The sequence below is a fragment of the Panthera onca genome, chromosome F1 (genome assembly GCF_046562875.1).
Source record: "Panthera onca isolate mPanOnc1 chromosome F1, mPanOnc1 haplotype 2, whole genome shotgun sequence".
Classification (NCBI taxonomy): Eukaryota; Metazoa; Chordata; class Mammalia; order Carnivora; family Felidae; genus Panthera; species Panthera onca.
The window spans coordinates 43818214-43843895 of record NC_138355.1 but is presented as its reverse complement, the minus strand read 5'-3'; the positions used below and the strand labels follow the sequence as shown (position 1 = coordinate 43843895).

General features: G+C 38.8%; 1 protein-coding gene and 1 long non-coding RNA gene across 10 annotated transcripts in view; one reads left to right on the top strand and one right to left on the bottom strand.

Moving 5' to 3' along the window:
• The window catches only part of PPP1R12B (protein phosphatase 1 regulatory subunit 12B), a 212078-nt gene that overhangs the window by 32440 nt on the left and 153956 nt on the right, over positions 1 to 25682 (bottom strand). The window contains exon 1 of one of the 7 annotated variants that reach the window (XM_060644096.3): positions 8662 to 9465. The exons of the other annotated variants lie outside the window; for them this stretch is intronic. Coding sequence (XP_060500079.1) covers positions 8662 to 8763 — 102 coding nt within the window. The 5' untranslated portion in view covers positions 8764 to 9465. Of the gene's footprint in view, positions 1 to 8661; positions 9466 to 25682 lie in introns of those variants that run through there. 7 annotated transcript variants of the gene reach the window in all.
• LOC132686378 (uncharacterized) overlaps positions 1 to 25682 on the top strand; it is a 38026-nt gene that overhangs the window by 5018 nt on the left and 7326 nt on the right. For 2 of the 3 annotated variants that reach the window (XR_009613638.1, XR_014136440.1), the window contains exon 2: positions 3508 to 3608. This is a non-coding gene — a long non-coding RNA (uncharacterized LOC132686378). Of the gene's footprint in view, positions 1 to 3507; positions 3692 to 25682 lie in introns of those variants that run through there. The other variant, XR_009613637.3, reaches the window with a different exon arrangement.

Below are 25682 nucleotides of genomic sequence, written 5' to 3'. Positions count from 1 at the left end.
TGGCAGGAGAAGGGTCCCTCAGATAAGAAAAACTTCAGTAATTCAGGCTCTTCAAATTCAGGACTTGTTAAATTATAACAAGTCCTGAATTCAAGCATATTTTTGTGCCATCTGTTTAAAAATTACTTTAAAAGCAAATTAATAGCATAAACAAAATAAGAGAAATGACTTCACTTAAAAGGATCTACTTTTGAGCACTGATACATGGCCTTAGAGTAACTACTTATGTACAGTTAATACACTCACTAAAAATTCTAGACTATAACCCTTTAAGGGTATAGCAGATCTTTGCTCCTTAGCAACAGTTTTATCATAAACACTTAAAAATAATAAACTTATACTTATTTTAAGGCGATGCAAAATTCTTACTTTTTACTAATTTATGTTTGTTTCTTCCTAAATTATGCTGTGAAGTTTTTCCTCCTTTAAATAAAGTTTAATGGTCACAATCTCTCTTTTTGAAATAGATTCAGTAGTCAGGGATAGTAACAATAATTCAGGAGCTATTTAATGGAGACACGGTAGTTTTATTGGATTGGCTACACAGCTTACTGGTTAAACGCTCCAGCACAATTATATTCATTATTTAACTTCTCCCTGCCTCAGTGCCTTCATCAGTAAAGTGGTGGAAACGGTACCCAGTGTTTAATGTCATCAAAAACACTATGAGACAATAAACGTAAGGGCTTGACACTGTGCCTGGCATATAGTAAATGTTCTATAAATATTTAGCTATTGATATTCCTACAGTTTTCTCTGTTTTTCCATTCTCTCTCATTCCTCTTTGGTCTTTTGGCTCTGCCAATGCTTGTTGGCTGCAAGAGTAATAAGCTCGAACAAATTCCTTGGCACTCAAGCAAAGGGTTTTGATTATTTGTAGATTTTGATTATCCAGGCTAATTCCTACTTACCCTTTTTCACCTACAGACATTTAAGGTCATTATTTTATGTCTGGATAGTTACACTCTCTCCCAGATAACCAACCACGTGAAGTCAATAAACGCAAAAGTGTAACAACTCCTATATGAAAATGTTGCTTTCATAATGAACTATACAGAGGTTAAAGTCCAGACATACTCTCAGTACCTTTATCTAATCATTGAACTGGTAGAACCCCCTGCATTGTGTAACCAAAGACTGCTGTGCTGAGAAAACCCCTGGTTGTGGATAACTGCTATTCACTGCATAACAGGTTGAGAACAGAAACAAAAAGGGGCTGAAAAAGAATAAAAGGCAAATGAAAGCCAACTCTAGTTGCTTCCCTTGGGTCTTCTGATGATAATTGGTTGTCGGCTCACACAAATATTATGAGATTGCGAAAGAGAAGTAAAAAACACTGCTGATTAAATTGGGAACTTTTTCAAATTTGAAAAACCACCCCAGGTCACACAGCTGATGATGCACTGAAAACAAAACTAGAACCCTAAACTCTTAACTGACCCTAAACTGATCTAAATTTCTGGGTTCTTTGGGAACTAAAGAAATAAACAAACAATATATAAACATTATACATACATACATATATACACGCACACAAACAATATTATTATATAAACAATATATATAAAATATATATAATATATAAACAATATATATAAATAAAGAACCAAACAAACAATATATAATACCTGCTTTCCCGCATGTGACTCCAGCGATAACCGAATAGGAAAAACCATGGGAAGCCACACACCTCTATCTGCTTGTTGTTACTACCTACACCGCCAGCCCCAAGGTATTATCCTCAGCTTTTTCCTTATGCTACATCTACTTCTTAGACAAGCTCACCACTCCCATGGCTTAATCATAAATATCAATGTTTTCAGCCCATAATATTCTCCTGAGGGTTAGACCAATAACTTCCTAGATATCACTATCTAAATGTTCCAAAGTACCTCTAACTCAACATATCCAAAAGCGAAATCATTTCCCCACCTCACACCTTTTCTTCCCTCCCGCATATGCCAACTAAGTTTTGTCATGCCATCTTCTAAAGAGTCATCTAAACCAGAGACCTGGGAGTCATCCTTGATTCTGCCTCTTCAGGCTCATCCTTACCCCCATTTTATTAATCCCCAACTCTTGTCAATTCTGCCTACTAAACAGCTGAATGCTTCTCTGTACTGCCTGAAGAATGTCTCTGTTCAGGACCTTATCATTTCTCAACCTGGAGTACAGCATTTGGGGCAACTGACTTAACCCCCAGGCCCTGCCTCTATAATCTAGCCTCCATAGATGCCAGAAATCTCCCTCAAATAAGCAACTGATCACAGCAATTTTACTTCAACTTTTCAATCCTTTATCTACAGGATAACTCCCCAAATCCTTAGAGCGACATACTAAGAACACATATGACATGGCCCCTGCTATGTCTCCAACTTCATTTCCTATTATACTCCTAAATATATCTTTTGTTCTAGCCACATTGATCTGCAGCTCAAAATGATTCTATACTTTCTCATATATTTTTTCCACTTTTGTAATTTAATTTCCTTCTTTTTTAACCACCAAGCCTCTACTGTTCTTTAAACATCAGCTTAATGTATTTACCACTTGATTGACCTCCTAAAACAAAAACACCCTGTACTTAATTTTTGTTTTTATCTCCCCAATTAGACTGTCAATTCCTTGAAGGTAGGGACTATAAATTTCATTTCTGAATCCCAGTGTCCAGTATACAGCCTATTGCATAGCAGATGCTCATGAAATGTTAATTGTGGGATGATTCAAAATAAAGTAGCTGGCCTTGATAAACATTTATCATGGAACAAGAAGACTGGAGGGCCACGGGTAGAACAGGGTTTGCATCTCTGTGTTGTCACCTGGAAATTCCAGGAAAGGAACCAATACCTTCAAAACTCCCTGTCTTTCTGGTCGAGAAACCATGACTTCAGATGCCATCTCATTCAGCTTTATGTAGAACATGGGTTAACTACTCTACTGTTTATCCAAGATTCCAGACAGGGAAACTGCTTTTGTTTTTATGGGTTCTACCACTCTTGCATAGAAGATTCCTTGGTTACAGAATTACTGCTTTGATTTTTCTTGAGTGGAATTTAAAAAAAAAAGAAAAAAAAAGAAATGAAACAGATACACTAGTGGTTTTAATGAGAAAGAGAAAAAATGGTTAACAGATTGCATCCTTAATAGCCTTATTCACCCAGACAAACGTTTCTCATTCTATGACAATGGATTATAAAGTAAAGGTAAAAATGAATTCTGGATTGGTAGTGCCCAGATGCAGTATGAGAGGTAGAAAGGATAAGATAATAAATACACTAGGGGTGCCAGGGTGGCTCAGCTGGCTAAGTGGCCAACTCTTGATTTCGGCTCAGGTCACGATCTCACGGTTCGTGGGTTCGAGCCCCGCATCGGGTGCTGTGCTCACAGCATGGAGCCTGCTTCAGATCCTCTGTCTACCTCTCTCTCTTTTTCAAAAATAAATAAATGTTAAAAATATTTTTTAAGAGATAATACATACACTAAAGAACTGTTTGGTGTTTGCCACAGGAGAGCAGAAAGGACATGCAAAGAATGACTATCAATGCTGACAGTCTGGAAGGCTAAGACGCAGAATGGAGCCTATTAACCCGAGTGGCCACATAGACAAGGTCTCGTGAAAGCAGCAATCCTTCAACACTCACTTGTTTATCAAATGTTCTCTGATTAGTTTGTAGAGCTGGTTATAAAACAAGTTGGTTAGTTGTTCTTTTTATTTATATTAATGGCTGGAGTGAAAAACATTATGTAAAACCTTTGTATGATTTTCAGTTGAGATATAAATCCTGAAGGAGTAGCAATCCAGATTAAATGGGAAAATGCTACTGCTTTTGTTTTATAGATACAGGTCCAATCCTATTATCGTAAATACCAACCAATTCAAGAAAATCTGTCTAAATAAAAGATTCCCAGGTTTCAACTGATGACCTACTTATTTCAAGATGATTCAATATAATAAATATCAACTAAGCAATACAATTTGGACATTCTTTAGTATTGTTATCTTTGGATAGGCCTGTATTAAAAAATATTTTGTTAAATTAGCAAATAATTTGAGAGTATTGACCAATGATTACCTGGCTCTTGCTTTCAAGTTGATTTAAAACTGCTAAACCATCTAAATTGATTAATTTCTAAGTTAAAAGAATTTATATACTTGAGACCCAATAATATAAACAGTGATTAAAAACCAAGATCCAGAGGGGCACCTGCGTGGCTCAGTCAGTTAAGCATCTGACTTTGGCTCAGGTCATGATTTCACAGTTTGTGGGTTCGAGCCCTGCATTGGGCTCTGTGCTAACAGCTCAGAGCCTGGAACCTGCTTCTAATTCTGTGCCTCCCTCTTTCTCTGCCCCTACCCCACTCATGCTCTCTCTCCCCAAAATAAATAAACATTTAAAAAAATTAAGAAAAAAACCCCCATGAACTAGAGGTGTCTAACATATTTACAGTTCAGAATTATTTTTTTTAATGTTGGAAAATTACATCAAAAGGAAGCTTTTCTACTAATTGTGTTAACCTGGCACATCAGGTGGTTGCTTCAGAGTATGAGAACAGAAGCTAAGCCTTCAAAATCTCGTAAATAAATACCTGGTGTGGTTCCTATTAGAAATCTGAATGAACCTGGAAGTTGTTCTGCTTTCCCTGAGCAAGAAAATCAGAGATGAGCAGATCCGTTACTCAGGGAGCTCCCCACATTTTAGAGACAAAAGAGATGTTGAACTAGAGTGAACCTAGTGTGGAAGCCAAAAGACTAGTTAAACAACGTTATTTCACTACCCACGGTCAACAGAGACCAAAACCGCAATATTAGGAGCCTACCACTTAGAAGAGCCATTTTAGCAGAGGATGGGGGTGGGGGGGGGGTGGATTGGGGATACTAAAAGAATAAATGATGGATATTTTCTTTATGGGAAAAGAGGTATGTATTTTTAAAAACCATGTTTAACAGTGCGATTTTGTGTTCAGAGAATGAAAAATACTATTTTTGAAATACAAACCAGAGAAAGTAAACAAAATCTTAGCTGGTAAGACACATACCACCTTCCATATATAAGTGATTTTTTATTAGGGAGGATACTAGTTGTACAACCTCTAGGCAAGCATTAGATTTTTATACTATTAAAAAGGGTCCTAGGGGCACCTGAGTGGCTCAGTCGGTTAAGCGTCTGACTCTTGGTTTCGGCTCAGGTCATGATCTCATGATTTGTGAGTTTGAGCCCTGCATTGGGCTCTGCACTGACAGTGAAGTCTGCTTGGGATTCTCTCTCTCCCCGCTCTCTCTGCCCCTACCCCAATTGCGCACCCTCTCTCTCTCAAAATAAATAAACTTAAAAAAAAAAAAAAAAAGAAAATGATCCTAGCTTACTGAGTACAGAAACACTGAATTACATAATGTTAAAAGTATCAGAGGGGCGCCTGGGTGGCTCAGTCGGTTAAGCGGCCGACTTCGGCTCAGGTCATGATCTCGCGGTCCGTGAGTTCGAGCCCCGCGTCGGGCTCTGTGCTGACAGCTCAGAGCCTGGAGCCTATTTCAGATTCTGTGTCTCCCTCTCTCTCTGCCCCTCCCCTGTTCATGCTCTGTCTCTCTCTGTCTCAAAAATAAATAAACGTTAAAAAAAAAATTAAAAAAAAAAAAAAAAAAAAAAGTATCAGAAGCTTCTGAGAGTTTAAAAGTAAAGGTAGGTAAGATCAAGTTTTCTAGTACTGACAAACCATCCTACTATTTGTTTTCTCAAGTTACAAATAATACCTGTTTGAGTTGCAGTTTATAGTTTGCCCATCATGCTTCTTGAACATTTGACTAAGAGAATGGTGTCCAAAATACTCTTCCCATGTGAATAGCCACTCTTTAAAAGTTTCCTTTGAGGGCATTTTCCTTATATGGAAGCACTTAATATTTAGCCTCTTTAACAATAGTTAAGAAAAAAACCATAAATATTTATACGCTGGCTCAAGATTTCAATGTTTGTCTTGAAGAATGTTGGCTCCAGAGGCTATACCTCTTTGTGCAATTTCTAGCAAAAAACCGAAAGTGCACAAGTGAAGTTTGAGGGGAGTGAGAGTTGTTCTGATCTTAACTCTGAAATGTGCACAGACATTTCCCAGTCTCTTTAGTCAAGCATTTCTGCCTCTGAGAGAAATATGAAGACCTGAAGCCCACAAGGTCTCAGGCTCTGTGGGGTCCGTGGTTCATAGGCTCTAGGATTTGAGAATCAGGCGTGGGAGATTCAGGATAGCCTGTCAATGCCCTCCCTTGGTCTGTAGCTGCTGCCTGCCTCCTTCCTGCAATTTGTTTCCTGGGTCCTCATTATGCCTGAATTTTGGATTCCCACAGCTACCCAAGCTTTTAACTGTCATCTGTGACCCTAGCATGTCCTTAACCTTCAAGTATATTTGATATGTAATCCAGTGTTGTGGATAAAGATGGGTTTTGGAGCCAGAGAGACTGGGCTCTATTGCTTATTGCTGGCTGACTGATGTGGGTAAGCGGATTTTCTTCCATGTATCTCAGTTTCCTCAGACATGAAATGGTCACAGCAACACCCACCTTTCAGGGTGACTGAGGATTAAATGAGGTAAGGAAAATGAAGTGGCCGTCAGTTAAGTAGCCAGGCATCAAAAGGCATATGAGCCCAACATCACCACCACGACACTAGGTGTTAAAGAGCACCACGTACTGAGTTAAGAGGGGGGATGGTCATAGTATCCAAAACCAGTTTGTAAGCAGCACCCCAACTAGTCAGTACATGAGAGGAAACTAGGCTACAGGGGAATCGTAGGAGATAAATCTTAGTTTTATAGCCCGTTCAGAGTGTCAACAGCCTCCAAATTAGTCTCACATACCTTTCACTCTCTCAGACAGTAAAGACACCAGCAGCATAATGGCACATGAATGATATACGAAAACCAACACTCTCTATAGTACAGCCTCAGGCCATGTGGACCTGGAAGCTGGTTACAGTAAGCAGATGCTATTATGGGAATCCACAGCCGCTGACCACTACAATTGGGAAGTAGTCTCTTATTAAGGCCATTCACATTTTGGTTTCCTGTAATCCAAATTTTCAATTTCTCTCCCACTGTGACCTCTGTCTAAAAAGTCAGGGATGGGGGGGATGGTGGAAGGAGGGTGGAAAGGGTGGATGGCAGCTCTCAGGACCGAGACAAGAAGAAAACACTATTTAACTGTAAAGAAGAAATGCACTCAAACAGGGAAAAAAGGGGAGGGGTGTCACCAGACAGATTTTGTTGAATGTTCGCGAGCCATCTCGTGCACTGCCCTGGGAACGCTGGTTACAGTGGTGCGAAGTGCTAACAATGGGCTCTTTACACCAAAAGGTATTGCTGATTGGGTAAGAGGGAGGGGAACAAAGGGAAACACTAACTGAAGTAAAAGCGCTCCATTTTGTGGACCTCATTTGGTAGCCACCAAAAAGTACCCAACAGCTGCCGAGGAGGAAGCATTCTGTGGCTTCTTCGAAAAGAAAGGCACGCCATCCTACGCGTTGAAGAAACTGTCCCCGAACTCAGCGATGGTGGCACTGGAGCCTCCTAGTCCATTCACAACAAGAACTTATGAATGAAATAGCTTTTTAACAAAACGCTGAATATCCCTAGCTGATGTCCGAGACCAACGTCCCACGTACCAAATTCTACTCCATGGTAATTTGCCCCATGAGAAAGACATTGAAAATGAATATAAAATAAAAGAAACACAATAGTCAATTCAGGTTTCTTGCAGATTTCTTCCCCACAGCTCCCCAAATAAGGAAGCTATGACCATCGTACTACTTACTCTGTACATATACTACAGCACAACCTTGTTCCCTAAGAAGGAGCTCTACCTTGCCCGCTACCTAATATGCCCATCAGGGTTCTCATCACTTGCTATTGGTAGCACTCCTTGCTTTTGTGAGTTTCCTACAGGGGAAGACACTGAATCAGATGTAAATCACTTGTACAGAAACATTCACTAGAGGAGGAAAAAAAAAATCTCAGATGGATCTGCCTGGGGTATTACAAACACTTCCACACAGCTGGTTGTCAATAGCCAGGAGTCATTTAGAACTTTAGAAGCACAAAGTTTCCTGAGGGTGACTGAGAAGTAAAGACTCCAAGTGTTTTTTTCTCTCTCTTTATCACTCAGTGGACACACAAAATAGGCAAAGGTATACACTCTCTCATATACACACCTACACAAATGTTCATGAGGAACTTGCCCATAACTGAAGTTTAACATCTATAGTTTCATGGCCACTTGGGAGCTTTATCTCTGGAAACGTAGTATTTGACCCACACAAAAAACCAAACAGGAAACGCAGCAATTAAAAACAGCCACAGAAATTAAGAAACGCCTGTAGGATATAGTGACAAGGACTCTAAAATCGTATGTTAGGCAGCTTACAACTGACAGTTAAAAGCTAAAATACAGAAACCGTGGTCTGGCATATTTAAGTCTGCTTTTACTTAAGACTACAGTAAGTATTATGAACCACAACCTCTTGCAGAAAAGCTCACAGGGTCTTTACTTGCAATTTTTTTCTCCTCTACTGATTCCCATATGCTCTGAAATGCCTTTGCTCTAAACCTAACTCCCCAAGTTACATATACGTTTTCCATCTCTGACCCAACTAAGAACATACGTAAATAAAAACTGCTTACTCGGAGCGTCTTGGCAGTCGGGGAGGGAGATGCTGGGGGAGAATCAGACTGAGACTTCCTATTCCGAGTGAATTCTTTACTTCGGGTATATAAAGAGGACATGATTCCTCAGGATGTAGACAGACACTCAACCACTGGATTCTTCACACAAAGCTGAGAAAGTGCCCCTGCAGGTTACCCTCACAGAATCTCTCCTTTCAGTTGATGCAAGAAGACTTTGGATAGAACTAAATAAAGGATAAAAGCCACCCTGTAAATTATAGTCTTGCGCTCTAAGCCAGTCCACAGTTAAACAGAGTCTGAGAGGCGTGCTCCATCAATATTTTCAGTTCAGCTTCAACCACAAGTGCCCAGGACTTGTAGCTTACGGTGAGGGTGCTGTGCTGAGCCACACCTTTTATGCCTAGATTGAGTCCTTGATTCTCCCAAAAGGACACTTCTTATTGAGACTTGCTCCCCAGTAAAACCTGAGTCTAGGTTCCCGTTGACACCAGATTAAATCCCAGAGGAAAGATGACCTTGGATCCTGTCGGAGACGAGCCTGGGACGAACTACCATCGCTTTATCCAGAGGGAAGAAATAGAAATCCTCTGGAAATCATGCCGTCTTTCCTTAGCTGGACTCCACTGGGCTGGAAGGGGTTTAGAACTGCTGTGATAAATTCAGGTTAAACAACTCAAAAAAACCCCCCAAAAACAAAAAACTACAAATAAGGAACCAAGAGTTTATGAGAAGGAAGCCGTCTGAGGAAGTCAAGTTTCCCTGAGTCCTCCCAGACGAGGCTGCTTTTACATATAAACACTCACAGTCATACACACATCTTTTCCCCTCCCCTCTTCTATTTTCTGACATTCCAAATCCCTATTCGCTCAGCGAGGAATGCTGGAGAAGAGCCAAGGGCAAAGATTCACTTTCAACTCAGAATTCGGGTTGCCACTTGCAGGAAGAAAAGAAAGCCTGCCAGCTTCTAGGAATAAAGGGAGGCTCTTTGGGGACATGCTCAGGGGCAAAGCCCACCAACCTTCTGGTATCCACAGCTTCGGCTGGAGTAAGCAGCACGTTCAACGGCGGACTTCTCTGAACAGTTTGCTAAATATCAGATGGGGACTTTTCAACTTCTGGATCTCTTAAGTAACAAAGCCCTGACAGACACATCAGTCAAAGCACCTTCAGGCCCTTTGTGTTCCATTTTAATGACCTGTCGTTCCTGCCGCACCACAAGGAAGCCCAGCAAACTGAAACTTTGGCCCACTGCAAAGGAAGCTCTCTGTATATTGCAGACTTTCATGGCTGAGTCTCTAAGTATACAGCTTACCAGAGTTTTCTGAAACACCGTAATCAGGGAAGACCAAATGGGAAAGGGGTTACAGGTAAGGGAAAAGAAGGGGTCAAAAATGAAGAGAGAAAAGAGACAGTAGCAGAAATGCAAGACCACAGGACTGAGTTACCCACAGGGAAAATTAAGAGTTAAAAAGAAAGGAATTTATTTGCTTGGTGTTGAAGGTTTTTGGATTTGGCCTTGAAACATCTCAAATTTAATCTTTTGCACTCTGTTGTCATCACTACCCTATCCAACATTTCTAGGCCAAATGCTTTCTAAGCCAATGGGTTTATCCCCAAAGTAACAACTCACTTCTCTCTGGGCTCTTGGAAACTCTACCCTGCTCTCCCTTTTCCTACATGAAATTTATACTTTTTCCTTCAAATCTTCCTAGCATGCCACTCTTTTTTCCTCTAATTATCTTGATATCTTCATTATTCTTATGACAAATTTTGTTAAATTAATGAAGGGAAGTGATCAGCTATTTGGGGGTTGGTCTGAGGAATACAGGTTGACAAGGGTTTATAAGAGCACCTGGGCACCTGGGTGGCTCAGTTGGTTGAATGTCCTACTCTTGATTTTGGCTTCGGTCATGGTCCCAGGGTGGTGGGAGTGAGCACTGCATTGGGCTCAGTGCTAGGCATGGTGCCTGCTTGGGATTCTCTCTCTCTTTCCCTTTGCCCCTCTCCCCAACTCATGTACTCTCTCTCTAAAATAAAATAAAATAAAATAAAATAAAATAAAATAAAATAAAATAAAATAGGCTTTAATTCATTCCCAATCTAAAAAACTTAAGACTGATCAATTCCACCACAAATCAGATTATACTGTGTCTGAAAGGCCAGTTATTTTGGGAATTCAGATCTATGAATCTCACGTTTTAGATCCTACTTATACAGTTAATCTCATCTGATAAGAATGAGTTTTTCTCTATTAGATCTCTTCACCTAGAAAAGAAATATTGATGTAAATCTAAATAGTAACATTCCCACAGCAAGCATGATTGTCTAGGGAAGGATTAAGGAGGGATACTTTTCACTATCTAGAATGAAAGTTACCAGGTTACATTATTCCTCAAAGAAATGGCAAGAACAAGTCTGATCAGTTTCCTGACATGTTTCTGTAGGTTTATACAATGATTTCATTTCTCATTGGCAACTGAAGAGGAAATGTAAAAGCCTGTTACTCCCAATTATTATTCCTGTCTCTTTTCACTTCTATCTTACATCTAATTCTAGGCAGTACTAACAATGGTAAACTCTCTTATATTTTAAAGTGTTTTTTTTTTTTTTTTTTTTTTTAATTTATTTTTGGGACAGAGAGAGACAGAGCATGAATGGGGGAGGGGCAGAGAGAGAGGGAGACACAGAATCGGAAACAGGCTCCAGGCTCCGAGCCATCAGCCCAGAGCCTGACGCGGGGCTCGAACTCACGGACCGCGAGATCGTGACCTGGCTGAAGTTGGACGCTTAACCGACTGCGCCACCCAGGCGCCCCTTAAAGTGTTTTAACATACATTATCTCACTTGATCCTCTCAATGCTAACAGGCAGTAACCTGGTCTAGTTAGGAGATTGGCTTTATATAGGGGAGTTGAGCCAATAAATAAACATATTGAGGGTAATGGGACCTAGATTTCTCAATCTTGGAGAAGGAAGGTATAAATAAGAAAAAAGGTAAAGCTAGAATAAACCTTGTGATGATATGCAGGATTGAAGGTATCCGTGTGAACCAGTGATTTTCAATATATACCGACATAAGTAACTAGAGATGTAAGTGTGTGTGTGTGTGTGTGTGTGTGTGTGTGCGCGCGCGCGTGTGTCTAAGTGAATGTATCTATATGTGTATTTCCTAGCTCTCTCCACTGCGAGATGGGGGAAGAGCAACACTCCAGTAGCATTTCACACACCTAGTGCCCAGATCATCGTTTCCACATGTACTCTCCAATAAAAGGAACACGGCTCCCTGAGAAATGGCTAATTCCAGAGCTGGGGCAGGGAAAGAAAATGAGCCTGGGTCTCTTATGTCAGAAAATAAGGAAGCACTTTAACAATAATGGGAACATAACAAAAGGACATGGAGACCTGCTTAAAAAGCCAACTTGAGATAAACTGAGCATCAAAATATGACAGTGAAAAGTTATAACCCACTGAACAAAAAAGGAGTCCGTGAACACACATTAATATAAATAAATGAGGAGAGAAAGTTCTTCCTTACAATAGAATACCTAATAATAATGTAAAGGAGTAATGAAATTTAAAAAAATCACCATTTGGCAAACACCAATGTAAAGTCAATCCAAGGAAGGAACATTAGTGGATACCAAAGCTAGTAGGTTAAAACAGGGTGAGGAACTGGATTTTACATAATCTCAAAGTATTGCCTATTAATCACAAAAGTGGAAAAGGGAGATGTACTATGGAGAAACCTAGCAGACACCATCTTACTCAAGTGGCCAAAGGTCAACACTACCAGTAGTGGGGCAGATTGTTAGGGCATAATGAAAAGCAAAGGACTGCTTCTGTAACATTGTGGTAGAAAATGCATAAATTGGGTCTACTTAAGAGGAAACACTGGGCCCAAACTGAGGGACGTACTTGACAGGCCTGTCATCTTAAAAATATCAAGGTCATGAAAAGCAAGGAAAGATGGACTAAAGAGACATGAGAATCAGGTCTAATGTGTGATCCTGTATTGGATCCTTCTGCTACAAAGAACATGATTGGGACAACCTGGTAAAAACTGAATGTGGTCTCTGGGTGAAGGATATACCAGAGTTCTCTGTACTATTCTTAAAATATTTGAAATTGTTTCAAAATAAGAAGTTAAAAAAAAAAAAAACAACCCAGTTCTTTCATACTACGAGGGTGGGAAATGGGCCAAATGAGATAACTTCTTTGAACTCCAGAGAACTTTTGAAAGACAGTCTCTCATTACCGATATAATTAAGATGGTGTTCACCAAAGAACTGCGTTTATTAGTGGCAGTAAACAATCACTTGGGCTAAAGACATAATGACTATGAACTAAGATTCAATAGATGGCCATGAATCAATTTCGTGGTTCACAATCAGATCAATAAAACGTGAAACAGAACAGCAAATATGATAGCACATGACACAGAATAGAGTAAGGGAAGTCTTCCATGGAACCGTTGTTTTAGTTAGGCATAATACGTTTATAAGCATACTGGGTCACAGTGTAAAATGCATTTCTTTTTTTTTTTAACTGTTTATTTTTGAGAGACAGAGACAGGGAGAGAGGGAGAGAGGGAGAGAGGGAGAGAGGGAGAGAGAGAGAGAGAGAGAGAAAGGGGGACAGAGGATCCAAAGCAGGCTCTGTGCTGACAACGGAGAGTCTGATGTGGGGCTCGAACTCTCAAAATACGAGATCATGACCTAAGCCAAAGTCGGACACTTAACCAAATGAGCCACCCAGGCACCCCTAAAATGCATTTCTTATTGTGGGTCATGGTCAAAAAAGTTTGAAAGTCAAGAACAAAGAGCTAGTACAAGTCCTTTGCTGGTGAGAAGAGAAAGAACAGTTTCTATTCTGGCATGACAGGAGGAGAATTATCTCATCCTTGAGTTATCAAACTGGCAAAGGATAGGTGCTTTGAACTAAATTTGACCCAGTATTACACTGCTTCATCAGTAAAATCTGAAAACGCTATAAAAAGTCATTACTTATTCTGCAAAATTTGGGATCTGGTGGACAAAAACCAGACAGAATGATTTTGTTATGGTTGATACAATTCCCAGAAGCATCTCTAGTGTCAGACTGTCAGACTTTCACCATCCAAATATTCAGACTACTCAAATGCACCCTGCAAATCCTTTGTGTGTTCTATGGCATGACTGGAGAGTCCTTGAATGTCACTGAAGGGCTTTCACTAGAGGAACCAGTATACTCCTGACTATCCTGTCAAAAAAGCATGTTTGGAATTCCAACTCTTTCTCCCTAGTTGAAGAATATGGTTTCCCCCCTTTCCCCAATAAACTGATAATTCAAGATCAATCAACAGTGTTTATTACAACATGAAGGGGGAGACCGTAGTCAGAATTTGTAAGCATATTACATTTTGGGTGTCAAACATGGTATTAGTATGAAGTTCACAGAAAAAAAACATTTTATTCTGCTTGCTGTATTTGCTATTCAACTGAGACCGGTAGCCTGCAAAAGGGTCCTGATATTTATCCAGGATAGATAAAGTAATTAAAAATATTTGTTTAAAAACTTCATCTTGGGGCGCCTGGGTGGCTCAGTCGGTTGAGCGTCCGACTTCGGCTCAGGTCATGATCTCGCACTCCGTGGGTTCAAGCCCCGCATCGGGCTCTGTGCTGACAGCTCGGAGCCTGGAGCCTGCTTTGGATTCTGTGTCTCCCTCTCTCTCTGGCCCTCCCCCCGTTCATGCTCTGTCTCTCTCTCTGTCTCAAAAGTAAATAAATGTTAAAAAAAAAAATTAAAAAAAAATTTCATCTGGTAAAGATTTTGAGTAGGGCAAGGATTAAGAGTATAGAAGGTCAGACAGAATGTGAAAGCACAGGTAAAACAATAGCCAGCTAGAAAGAACATCATTTGCTCTTTGGCTCTGAGCCAAACTAAGTTTTAAAACTTCCTGAGGGTAGAGCATACAAATATAAATGGGTGTGCAGTGGAAGGGGGTAGATATACCCGCAAAATGGTATATTAACTATGAACAACTTCTAGAAGTAAACCTCATAATTCTATTAGATTGTAAAACCCGGAGGCTTTATATTATCATTCTGCAAGTCATGCAAAATCTAATTTCTTGGAATTAGTTACATTTAAAATTAAAATGATCTCAGAGTGGTTTCCCAATCTCAAATGTTCCCTATCTATATTTTTCAAGTTCTTTTGTTACAAAAAAGAAAACAGGACAACAGAATAAAGTTCTGAAGTGCTTCTGGCTAAGAGATCAGAAAAGACCCTCTCCATTAGCACTTGTGAATGTCAGAATCGAGCCCAAACTATGAGATGTGTAAGTCAATAAGTAAATGTTGTATGACTGTAGCCAGAAACTTCAGCCCTAGACTTTTCTATGGGGCCCCAAACATGAAACTCAATCATCTAGAACTGCAATCTCTAAAATTCTATTTTTGGCATAATGCCAAAAGAATCTTTACCAACACCCATTTCATCAGATACAGCAAAAGTATAGGAAAGTTCTTCTTGGAAAGTAAGTATGGCTTCCAAACCACAAGGTCTTTAAAGCCTAAAGGAGATTGTTAAATTGGCAGACATTACCTAGTCTTTCAAAAATTCTTATGCTGCTTGCTGCAAATCAAATTTTTTGGTAGCTTAGTTTAAAACTTCTGAGTAGTCACAATACACAGTATTTTAGTTCAGATTTCGGAAAGAAAGTAATGAGTCAAATATGAACAATTAAGAAGTATAAGTAGTTTAAGATCCCTGTGCCTCCTTTTGGAACTAAGAGTTTGAAACAGAGCAATCATTTTCAGTCCCATTTATAAGTACCAAAGAAAATACTTTTATTTTCAATCATCAATCGACACTTTTCTTACATCAATCCATCTAACCCTATTAAGTACTTACTCCATGCAACATACTATTAGGGTTATATAAAATTCTTTAAGACATGATTACTGTCTTCAAAGAGATTACAGGATATCTCAAGATTTATATAACTGCAAAGTGAGGGCTCCCTACTGCTAAAATTAACAACACTACAATCATCTCACACCAGTCAGAATGGCTATTATAAAAAAATACAAGAGGGGCGCCTGGGTGGCTCAGTCGGTTGAGCAGCCGACTTCGGCTCAGGTCATGATCTCACGGTCCATGAGTTCGAGCCCCGCGTCGGGCTCTGTGCTGACAGCTCAGAGCCTGGAGCCCGTTTCAGATTCTGTGTCTCCCTCTCTCTCTGCACCTCCCCTGTTCATGCTCTGTCTCTCTCTGTCTCAAAAATAAATAAACGTTAAAAAAAAAAAAATATTAAAAAAAAAAAAGAAATGTTTTAATAAAAAAAATACAAGAAATAACAAGTGTTGGCAAGAATGTGAAGAAAAGGGAACCCTCGTGCACTGTTGGTGGGAATGTAAATTGGTACAGCCACTATGGAAAACAGTATGGAGGTTCCTCAAAAAACTTAAAAGCAAAAATGCCATATGATCCAGTAATTCCATTGATGTAACTCATGGAAAGAAAATGAAAACACTATTTTAAAAAGATATATGCACCCCTATGTTTATTGTAGCATTACTTACAATAGCCAAGATATGGAGGCAACCTAAGTGTCCATAGAGAGATGAATGCATACAGAAGTGGGGTATGTATATACAATGGAATATTACTCAGTCATAAAAAAGAATGAACTGCTGTCATTTGTGATAACATGGACAGACCTAGAGGGTACTATGCAAAGTGAATTAAGTCAGAGAAAGAAATACCGTACGATTTCACTTACATGTGGAATCTAAAAAAACAAAACAGGGCACCTGGGTGTCTCAGTCAGTTGAGCATCCGACTTCAGCTCAGGTCGTGATCTCATGCTTTGTGAGTTCAAGCCCCACCTCAGGCTTTGAGCTGATAGCACGGAGCCTGCCTTAGATTCTCTGCCTCCCTCTTTCTGTGTTCCTCTTCTGTTAGCACTCTTTCTCAAAAATAAGCATAATAAAATAAAATAAAATAAAATAAAATAAAATAAAATAAAATAAAATAAAACAGAAACAGATTCATAAACACAGAGAACAAGCTGGTGGTTGCCAGGAGAGAGGGTGGTAGAGGGATAGGCAAAACAGGTGAGGGAGGTTAAGAGGCACAAACTTCCAGTTATAAACTAAATCACAGAGATGAAAAGTACAGTCGAGGGAACACAGTCAATAATGCCGTATTAACCTTGTGTGGTGATCGGTGGGGACCATACTTCCTGTGGTGAGCACAGCATAATGTATACAGTTGTCAAGCCACTATGCCGCACACTTGAAACCCACATAACATGGTAAGCCAACTGTACTTCAATTAAAGAAAAAAGAATTATAAGCACAAAAAACAAACAAAAAACCCAGTCGAGCCATACTCTTCCATATGTTCTTAAGTAATCTCTAATTTCATACTGAACAAATAAGGTGCTTTTAAAGGAGACCACCAATAGCTCACAGCCAAGTCTGAAGAACAGAGTGCAGAAGAGCTGCATTTACCATTCCATGTATTTATACTGTGGTTTTTATTACTGGGCACCTAGAGGAGCCACACGCATTATTTGAGGGATAAAGGGCGTATGTGAGAAGTTCTGAAGAGAACAGGAAGTTCTTTGTCACGTGACTCTTTTGTCCTTCCATTTTTCCATCTTAATCCTCATTTTTAATTTATGTGTTATGAAAATCTTCCCCCTTCTTGGGGGGTAGGGAAGATCAATGATGTGAACTCATGTTTAATGATTTCTCCTGTGTAGATGATTCTGAGTGAGGTAGAAATACTAGGGATTTTACCACAAAATGAGTCTCTTACCCTCAACTTCTCCTTTGAAATGAATCACTCTAGAGTGAAGTATCAGCCTTATTCCAATATACGGAAATAAAGAGCAGAAAGAAGCCATGCAATTCTTTCCACTTAATAGAGGGCTTCTGACATGTGTTCTTTATGAAAAAGCAATAAAAGCTAAAAAATCAGACCAACAAAACACATTCACTGAAAACTCTGGTGGGTTGCTTAGGGGTGAGGGAAAGAGACAATGCCATTTTCAGGCACGATGGTTCTCACAAAGACTGGAGGGTGCTATCAGCATTTAGCAAGCCAGGATCAGGGACAATGAATGTCCTACAACACTCTAGACAGAGTGTCATCATTATGATGAAGAAGTAATTACTCTGCTAAAATGCTCACAGGGCTCTGATGAGAAAAAATGCTGCAAATGATCAAGAGCACTAACAGAGCAAATTACATCTTTTTGATTAGCTTAGAAGTAGCCCAAAGAGCTTTATAGGTTACATGGCTGGTTAAACACCGAATAAGTAGCTTATAAGAGTATGACTTATCTAAAACTTTTGTTAGAACTTACTACAACTATAGATGTTCAGGAAAGAGTTGTTTAAAAAAGTTGTTTATCTCAATAAGGTTGCTTTAAAAAGTCAAGGAGAAAGATGTTGAATACTACCATAGTTTTATAATACTATAAAATACTTAATTATATTTTAGAGTATCCTTTAAAATACATTTGTTTAGTGCGTAAAGATACGTTTGATATTTATGTTGTGCTTGTAATCTGTGTGTCAGGCAAAACACTACCATCTGGTGGCATGTCTAAAACGTAGGCTCAGTATTTAGGAACAGTGAGCTTCTTGATAGTGAAACCTATACTTAAAGGTATAAAATCAGAGAACCATCATAAGCCGTGAGTAGTAGAAGCCTATAAAAATAAATTATAAACAAAAAGGTTCAGAAAGTCTACTTTAAGTTCAAGTGTTTTAACTATCATCAGCCTGATTTAGTTACTTTTTAATATTTTGGTAATTTTCTTTAAAGCCTATAAATTTGGCTGAATGCTCCATCGGGTGGTAAGAAAAGGAAAAATATTTCCCATTACTTGTAGTTGGCAGAGTTTTAAGGAAGAAGGCCATTACTGTACTAAGAAAAGCATCTATGTATGGATCATGTAGAAGTTTTAATTCTTCAGCTACTTTTCCTAATTGTGAATTTATAGTTGGTTCAGAAATAAAGTCTACTCCATTCATCTAAGTTTACTGAGAACCCTCCTTCCTTAGCATTAAAAATGTAGTTACAAATTCAACACTTAATTTTCTTATTTTTTAAAAAGTTTACTTATTTTGAGAGAAAGGAAGAGAGGAGGAGGAGGAGGATAGAGAGAGAGAGAGAGAGAGAGAGGGCATGCATGAGCAGGGGGAAGAGAGGGAGGTAGAGAGAATCCCAAGCAGGCACTGCACTGTCAGCCTGGAGCCTGATGCAGGGCTTGAACTCACCAACCCATGAGATCATGACCAGAGCTGAAACCAGGAGTTGGATGCTTAATCAACTGAGCAACCCAGGTGCCACAACATCTAATTTTCTTATAATAATAGTACAAGTCCCAGAAAAGTACATAAACGAACATTCCTAGTCTACGATGAACTGGCATACACCCTTTCTGCTTTGCAGATGCTGTTGACAAATACAGTGTAAATGTTTGTCCATATGCTTTAGGAGTTGTCTATATACCATCTATATATGCTTTATGTCCATGCTCTCAGTTAAAAATACTTCAAGATAGTTGAAAATGGAAGACGCCATTGCACTGCTAGGTTTAGTTTTTAATGCTCTCATTTCTCTTTTGCTCAAATTATTTTCTTCTGTGCCAACTGAATCCTCTCAACATCTAAATTTTTCCTTTTTCTGCCTCTCTCATTTCCGCTGGACATAAGTTTGCCCCTTCACTAGAGTTCTGCCAAAGGAAGTTTAAGCTTTCGTGCAGGCTAAACAGAACAGCTATAACTCTGAAGATGACATAAAAGTTTCTCCCTGGGCCTAAGATACAAGAGATTTAAAAAAAAAAAAAAAAGCCATTCATTACAGAGAAAAAGTTGAAAGATAAAATATATCACAGGGAGAGTACTATTTTTTGTCCAGTTAATTCCAGTTAATTTACTGTCCAGGTAAAGAACAGTCTATGTGCTATTTAATAAGAAGTCCATTTCAAACTCCCACAGTAGAATCTAACCAGAAACACAGCTCCTTCAGTCAGCCATGGGGGGAGGGGGGAAACAACTCCCAGGGTACGCAAGTTAATAGTCCTGTCAACCCTGTCATTCCCACATTGCAATGCCAATGTAATTACACACAAATACAATTATGCCGAGGCAAACACTGTTGCAGAGTGTAAGAGCTACATATGCATTTCTCTAAGAAACACAACTTGTGAGGCCCATGAAGCATGGCAATGTTTGTGGCAAACAGGACCAATGTGGGGATCAAATTAATTAGATTCCGGGAGTCTGCTGCTTAGTATGCAATTTGGGAAAGAACTAAGCTCCATGATGACTGACTGACTGGCATACATCGAACCACATACATATTGTTTGTTTTAGCACAAAGGGCATATAAGAACTAATATTTGAGTGCCCTGGGCTCTGTTCTAATCAGTTTGCACGATTCTGCATGTAATGTTACTATCTGGTTAGTTAATTTGGGTGGTGCTAATAATGTGTTATTGGAGTTAAGTTCACAGTCTCTATATGTTTAGTTAGCACATATTTAAACAAACAAAACAACAAATAAAATACCTCTTCCATACCACAGACTATTGGTGACCTAGCTATCTTACAAATACATACCACTGGTCCTAATACAGACTGAGTGGCAATATACAACACGGTCATTAAAACTGGAATCAAAACTCCAAGAGCAAAGCGTATCTGTTTTTAACCACTCAGAAGGATGATCACAAAGTCTGGTGTTCCAATCAGTGAAACTTGCACCACCTAGGTATAATTAGTTGAATGTCCTTTTTTTGTTAATTTTTAAATGTTCTGAGTATAATTGATACCCAATGTTACAACAGTTTCATGCGTACAACATAACGATTTGTTAGGTTTACACATTATGCTATGTTCATCTCAAGTGTAGCTACCATCTATCCCGATACATCACTATTACAATATCATTGACTATATTCCTTATCCTGTGCCTTTTATTCCCATGATATATTCCTTCCATAACTGGAAGCTTGTATCTTCCAACACTCTCCCCTCTGGCAACCATCAGTTTGTTCCTAGTACTTACAGATCTGATTCTGGTTTTTGTTTTCTTACTCATTTGTTGTTGGCTTTTATTTTTTATATTCCACTTATGAGTGAAATCGTATGGTAATTTGTCTTTCTTTTCAGTCTGACTTGTTTTACTTAGCATAATATTCTCTAGGTCCATCCATGTTGTTCCAAATGGCGCAATCTCATCTATTTCATGGCTGCATAATATTCCATCGTGTATATATACATATACATACACACACACATATACCCCATATCTTCCTTATCTGTTCATCTATTGATGGACACTTAGGCTGCTTCCATACTTTCCTTGGCTATTGTAAATAATGCTGCAATGAACATAGGAGTGCATGCATCTTTTCAAATTAATGTTTTTGTTTTCTTTGGTTAAGTACCCCAATAGTAGAATTGTTGAATCATATATTTTATTTTTAATTTTTTGAGTAACTTCCATACCGTTTTGCACAGTGGCTATACCAACTGACATTCCCATCAACAGTGTATGAGGGCTCCTTTTTCTCTATATCCTTGCCAACACTTGTTATTTCGTGGGTTTTTGATTTCAGCTATTCTAACAGGTATAAGGTGATATTGTGGTTTTGATTTGCATTTCCTTGATGATTAGTAATGCTGAACATCTTTTCCTTGTCTGTTGGCTATCTGTATGTCTTCTTTGGAAAAATGTCTATTCAGGTCCTCTGCCAATTTTTTGTTAAAAAAAATTTTTTTTAATGTTTATTTTTTGAGAGAGAGAGCATGAGTGGGGTGGGGGGGGGGCACGGAGAGGGGGACAGAGGATCCAAAACAGGCTCTGTAATGACAGCAGTTGGCCAGATGTGGAGCTCAAACCTGCAAACTGCGAGATCATGACCCAAGCCAAAGTCAGACGCTCCACCAACTGAGCCACCCAGGTGCCCAGCCCCCCTTTTTAAAATAATTTTTAAAAGTTTATTTTATATATTTTTGACAGAGAGAGAAAGAGAGAGAAAGAGCAAGGACAGAGAGAGGGAGAGAGAGAATACCAAGCAGGCTCCATGCTGTCAATGTGGAGCCCAATGTGGGGCTTGAACCCACAAACCGTGAGATCATGACCTGAGCCAAAATCTAGAGTCAGATGCTTAACCAACTGAGCCACTCAGGCGCCCCTCCTCTGCCCATTTTTTAACCTGATTGTTTCTTTTGGTGTTGGGTTGTGTAACTTCTTTACATATTTTGGGTATTAAGCCCTTATTGGATATATCATTTGCAAACATCTTCTCCCATTCAGTAGGTTGTCTTTTTGTTTGGTTTGATGGTTTCCTTTGCTGTGCAAAAAGCATTTTATTTTGATGTAGTCCCAATTGTTTATTTTTACCTTTGTTTCCTCTGCCTTAGGAGACATAGCTAGGAAAATGCTATTATGGCCAATGTCAGAGAAATTACTGCCTGCAATCTCTTCTAGGACTTTTATGGTTTCAGATCTCACATTTAGGTCTTTAATGCATTTTAATTAGGCAAATATCTTTATTGTTCTAGTTCTTGGTCCTCTTCTCTTTCTATATTGTCTTCCCTCCATGTCATATAGTCTTATGGCTTTCCACTATGTCATATAGTCTTATGGCTTTAAATACCATCTAAATGCTCCAAAGATGCAAAGAAGATGCAAAAGGTCTGTCAATCTTTCCAGTTGGATATCTAATAGATATCTTAAACTTAACATACCTAAAACTGGATTCCTGATTTTCCTCCCCAACCTTCGTCATCTGCAGACTGCCCCATATCAATTGATAGCAACTGTATCTTTCCAATTGCTCAGACCAATAGACTTTGGAGTCATCTTTCTCTCACATCTCACATATTCAGAATCTTATCAACTCTCAGAACCTCCACCACTCCCACATGATCCAAGCTCCCATTATCTCTTGCCTGGATTACTTTAATAGTTCCCCAGCTCATAAACTTGTCTCAAGTCAAATCTCAATGCAGCAGCTACAATGATTCTTTATACACACACACACACACACACACACACACACACACACACACACACATATACACACACACTATATATAGTATAGTATATATATAGTAGATACTATAGTATGTATCTAGTATATACTATATATGTATATATAAATATTTTTATATATGTATATATTTATATACTTATATATTATATATTTTTAAATTCTATAAATTTAGTGATTCATCACTTACCTATAACACCCAGTACTCATCCCAACAAGTGACCTCCTTAATGCCCATCACCTATTTAGCCCACTCCCCCCAACTCCCCTCCCGCAACCCTCAGTTTGTTCTCTGTATTTCAGCATTTCTTATGGTTTGCCTCTCTCTGTTTTTTATTATAAATTTTTTAAAATTTATTTTGGGAGTGAGAGGAGATAGAGTGCTAGCAGGTGTGCGTGAGTGCACACAAGTAGGGGAGGGGCAGAGAGGCAGAAGGAGAGAAAATCTCAAGCAGGCTCTGCACTGCCAATGTGGAGCCTTACATGTGGATTGAACCCACGAACCATGAGATCATGACCTGAGCTGAAGTTGAATGCTTAACTGACTGAGCTACGAGGTGTACCCCACCTCTGTTTTTATCTTATTTTTCCTTCCCTTCCCCTATGTTCATCTGTTTTGTTTCTTTTAAAATTTAAGTCAGATCATGTCACTCTACTCAAAATCCTGCAATGGTTCTTCATTTTCCTCAGAGTAAAAGACAAAGGCTTACAGTACCCTATACCCACATGATCTGATTCTCTTTCCTACTATTCTTCTCTATGACTTCTTATATGTGCCAGTACTTTCCCACCCTATGGCCTTTGATCTAGCTGTTTCCTCTGCCTGGAACACTCTTCCTCCAGATATCTTCGTGACTCCTTCAGCTTCTTTAAATCTTTGTTCAAATCTCAGTCTGTCAACAAGGGTGATTCAGACAACCTACTTGATACTACAACCAGGATCCTTTCCAGCAATCCTCCTTATCTAACTCTTTTCATTTCAAACTGCATCTATCAGTGTCTAACTTGTTATATACTTTATTATGTTTGTTGTTCACTGCCTGCCCCCTCTTCCTACTCCCTACTAGAATGTTAAGCTTCATGAGGCCAGGATCTTTGTTTATCTTGTTGACCAATGTATTCCAAGTGCCTAGGGCAATGTATGGCAAATATCAGGCATTCCATAAATATTTGGTGAATAAATGAGTGAATGTTGATTTTAAATTTAATGGGATCTCCATGGTGTACACATTCCGTATGTACTTTATATCTATTGGATCAAGCTGGTTAATTATGTTCTTCAAATCCTTTATGTCCTTATGTATTTTTTGCCTGTTTGACATTAGTTTCTGAGACAGGTATGTTAAAATCTGCAACTCTGAATGTCGATATACCATTTCCATGCTATTCTGTCAGCTTTTGGTTTATAAATTTTGAACCTATATTTTCAGTATCTGTAGTCCATTATTTTATATCTTCTTTGTGGATTGTTCCTTCCTTACAAGTAAGAAATATCTTCCTTCCTATAATTTGATGATTTTTCTTGAAATTACCTTTTGATGGAAATTAATGTTGCCATATCAGTTTTTTCCTGGGTATTTGCATGCAATTTTCCCCATATGTTTTTACCTCCTTCAGTGTCATTTTGAAGACCACATATAGTAAGTAGAATAATCTGTGTCTCTCTGGCTTTGCAGATGAATTTATATTCATTATGATTCCTTACATATTTTATATTTCCTATTTACTCTGTTTTCCCTTTGCTTCTTTTTATCTCTTTTCCTGCCTTCTATTGAATTGAGTAAATAAATTTTAAAAATTACCTATTTTTTCCAGGGGTGCCTGGCTGGTGCAGTTGGAAGAGCATGCAACTCTTAATCTCAGGGTCATGAGTTCAAGCCCCATGTTGGGTGTAGAGACTACTTAAATAAGTAATTAAATACACTTAACTTTTTTTTTTTTTTTAGAAATAAACTATTTTTTTTCAATGTTTATTTATTTTTGAGACAGAGAGAGACACAGCATGAATGGGGGAGGGTCAGAGAGAGGGAGACACAGAATCCGAAACAGGCTCCAGGCTCTGAGCTGTCAGCACAGAGCCCAACGCAGGGCTCGAACTCACGGACTGCGAGATCACGACCCGAGCCGAAGTCGGCCGCCCAACCGACTGAGCCACCCAGGCGCCCCTCACTTAACTTTTTAAAAAGTTATCTTTATTTCCACTACTGATTCAGGAGTTGTACCTTCTATTTATATACTTCTATTACTTTAGTGGTTATTCCTACATTTAATATACCTAAATATATTTTTCCTTTAAAAGTCTACAAAGTTAATCAGATTCCTCTCTACTCAAAACAAGGGACTTTGCATACTTTTCTATCTTTAACACATTGTGGTTGCTAGAATTTTAGATCCATCTTTTTTACATGTAAAAGAAAAAAATTAGCTTTATTACCCTATTTTAATACTTTTTGTTTCTAGTATTCCACTGCTTTCTGCATGTGCTTTTTTTTTTGCTGAAGAATATCCTTTGGTTCTTTCATTAGTGAGAGTTTGGGTGTTTAGAAGTTAGCCCTGTGTATCTGCAAATGCCTTTATTTTGCTCTTGCATATGGAAATCACTGCATGAACTGTAGGTTCATAACTGTTGTTCCACAGCACTTTGAAGATACTGTTTTCTGGTACCTACTGTTGCCAGAGCCTAACGCCAATTTGACTACTATTCTGTAGATACATTACCTATATCTTTTCTTAGCATTTAAAAATTTTCTCTATATCATTAACATCTTACAATTTCATTATGGAAATTATTATTAATTATTGGTTTATTTATCGTGCTTTACAGGTGAGGTTTTTCTATTCTGAGGACTCCTGCCTTCATGGATTAATACTCAACTGCACTCGTCATTATTATTATTATTGCCTCTTTTTCATTCTCTCTCTCTCTCTTTCTCTCTGCTCCTTTGTGCCTCCTG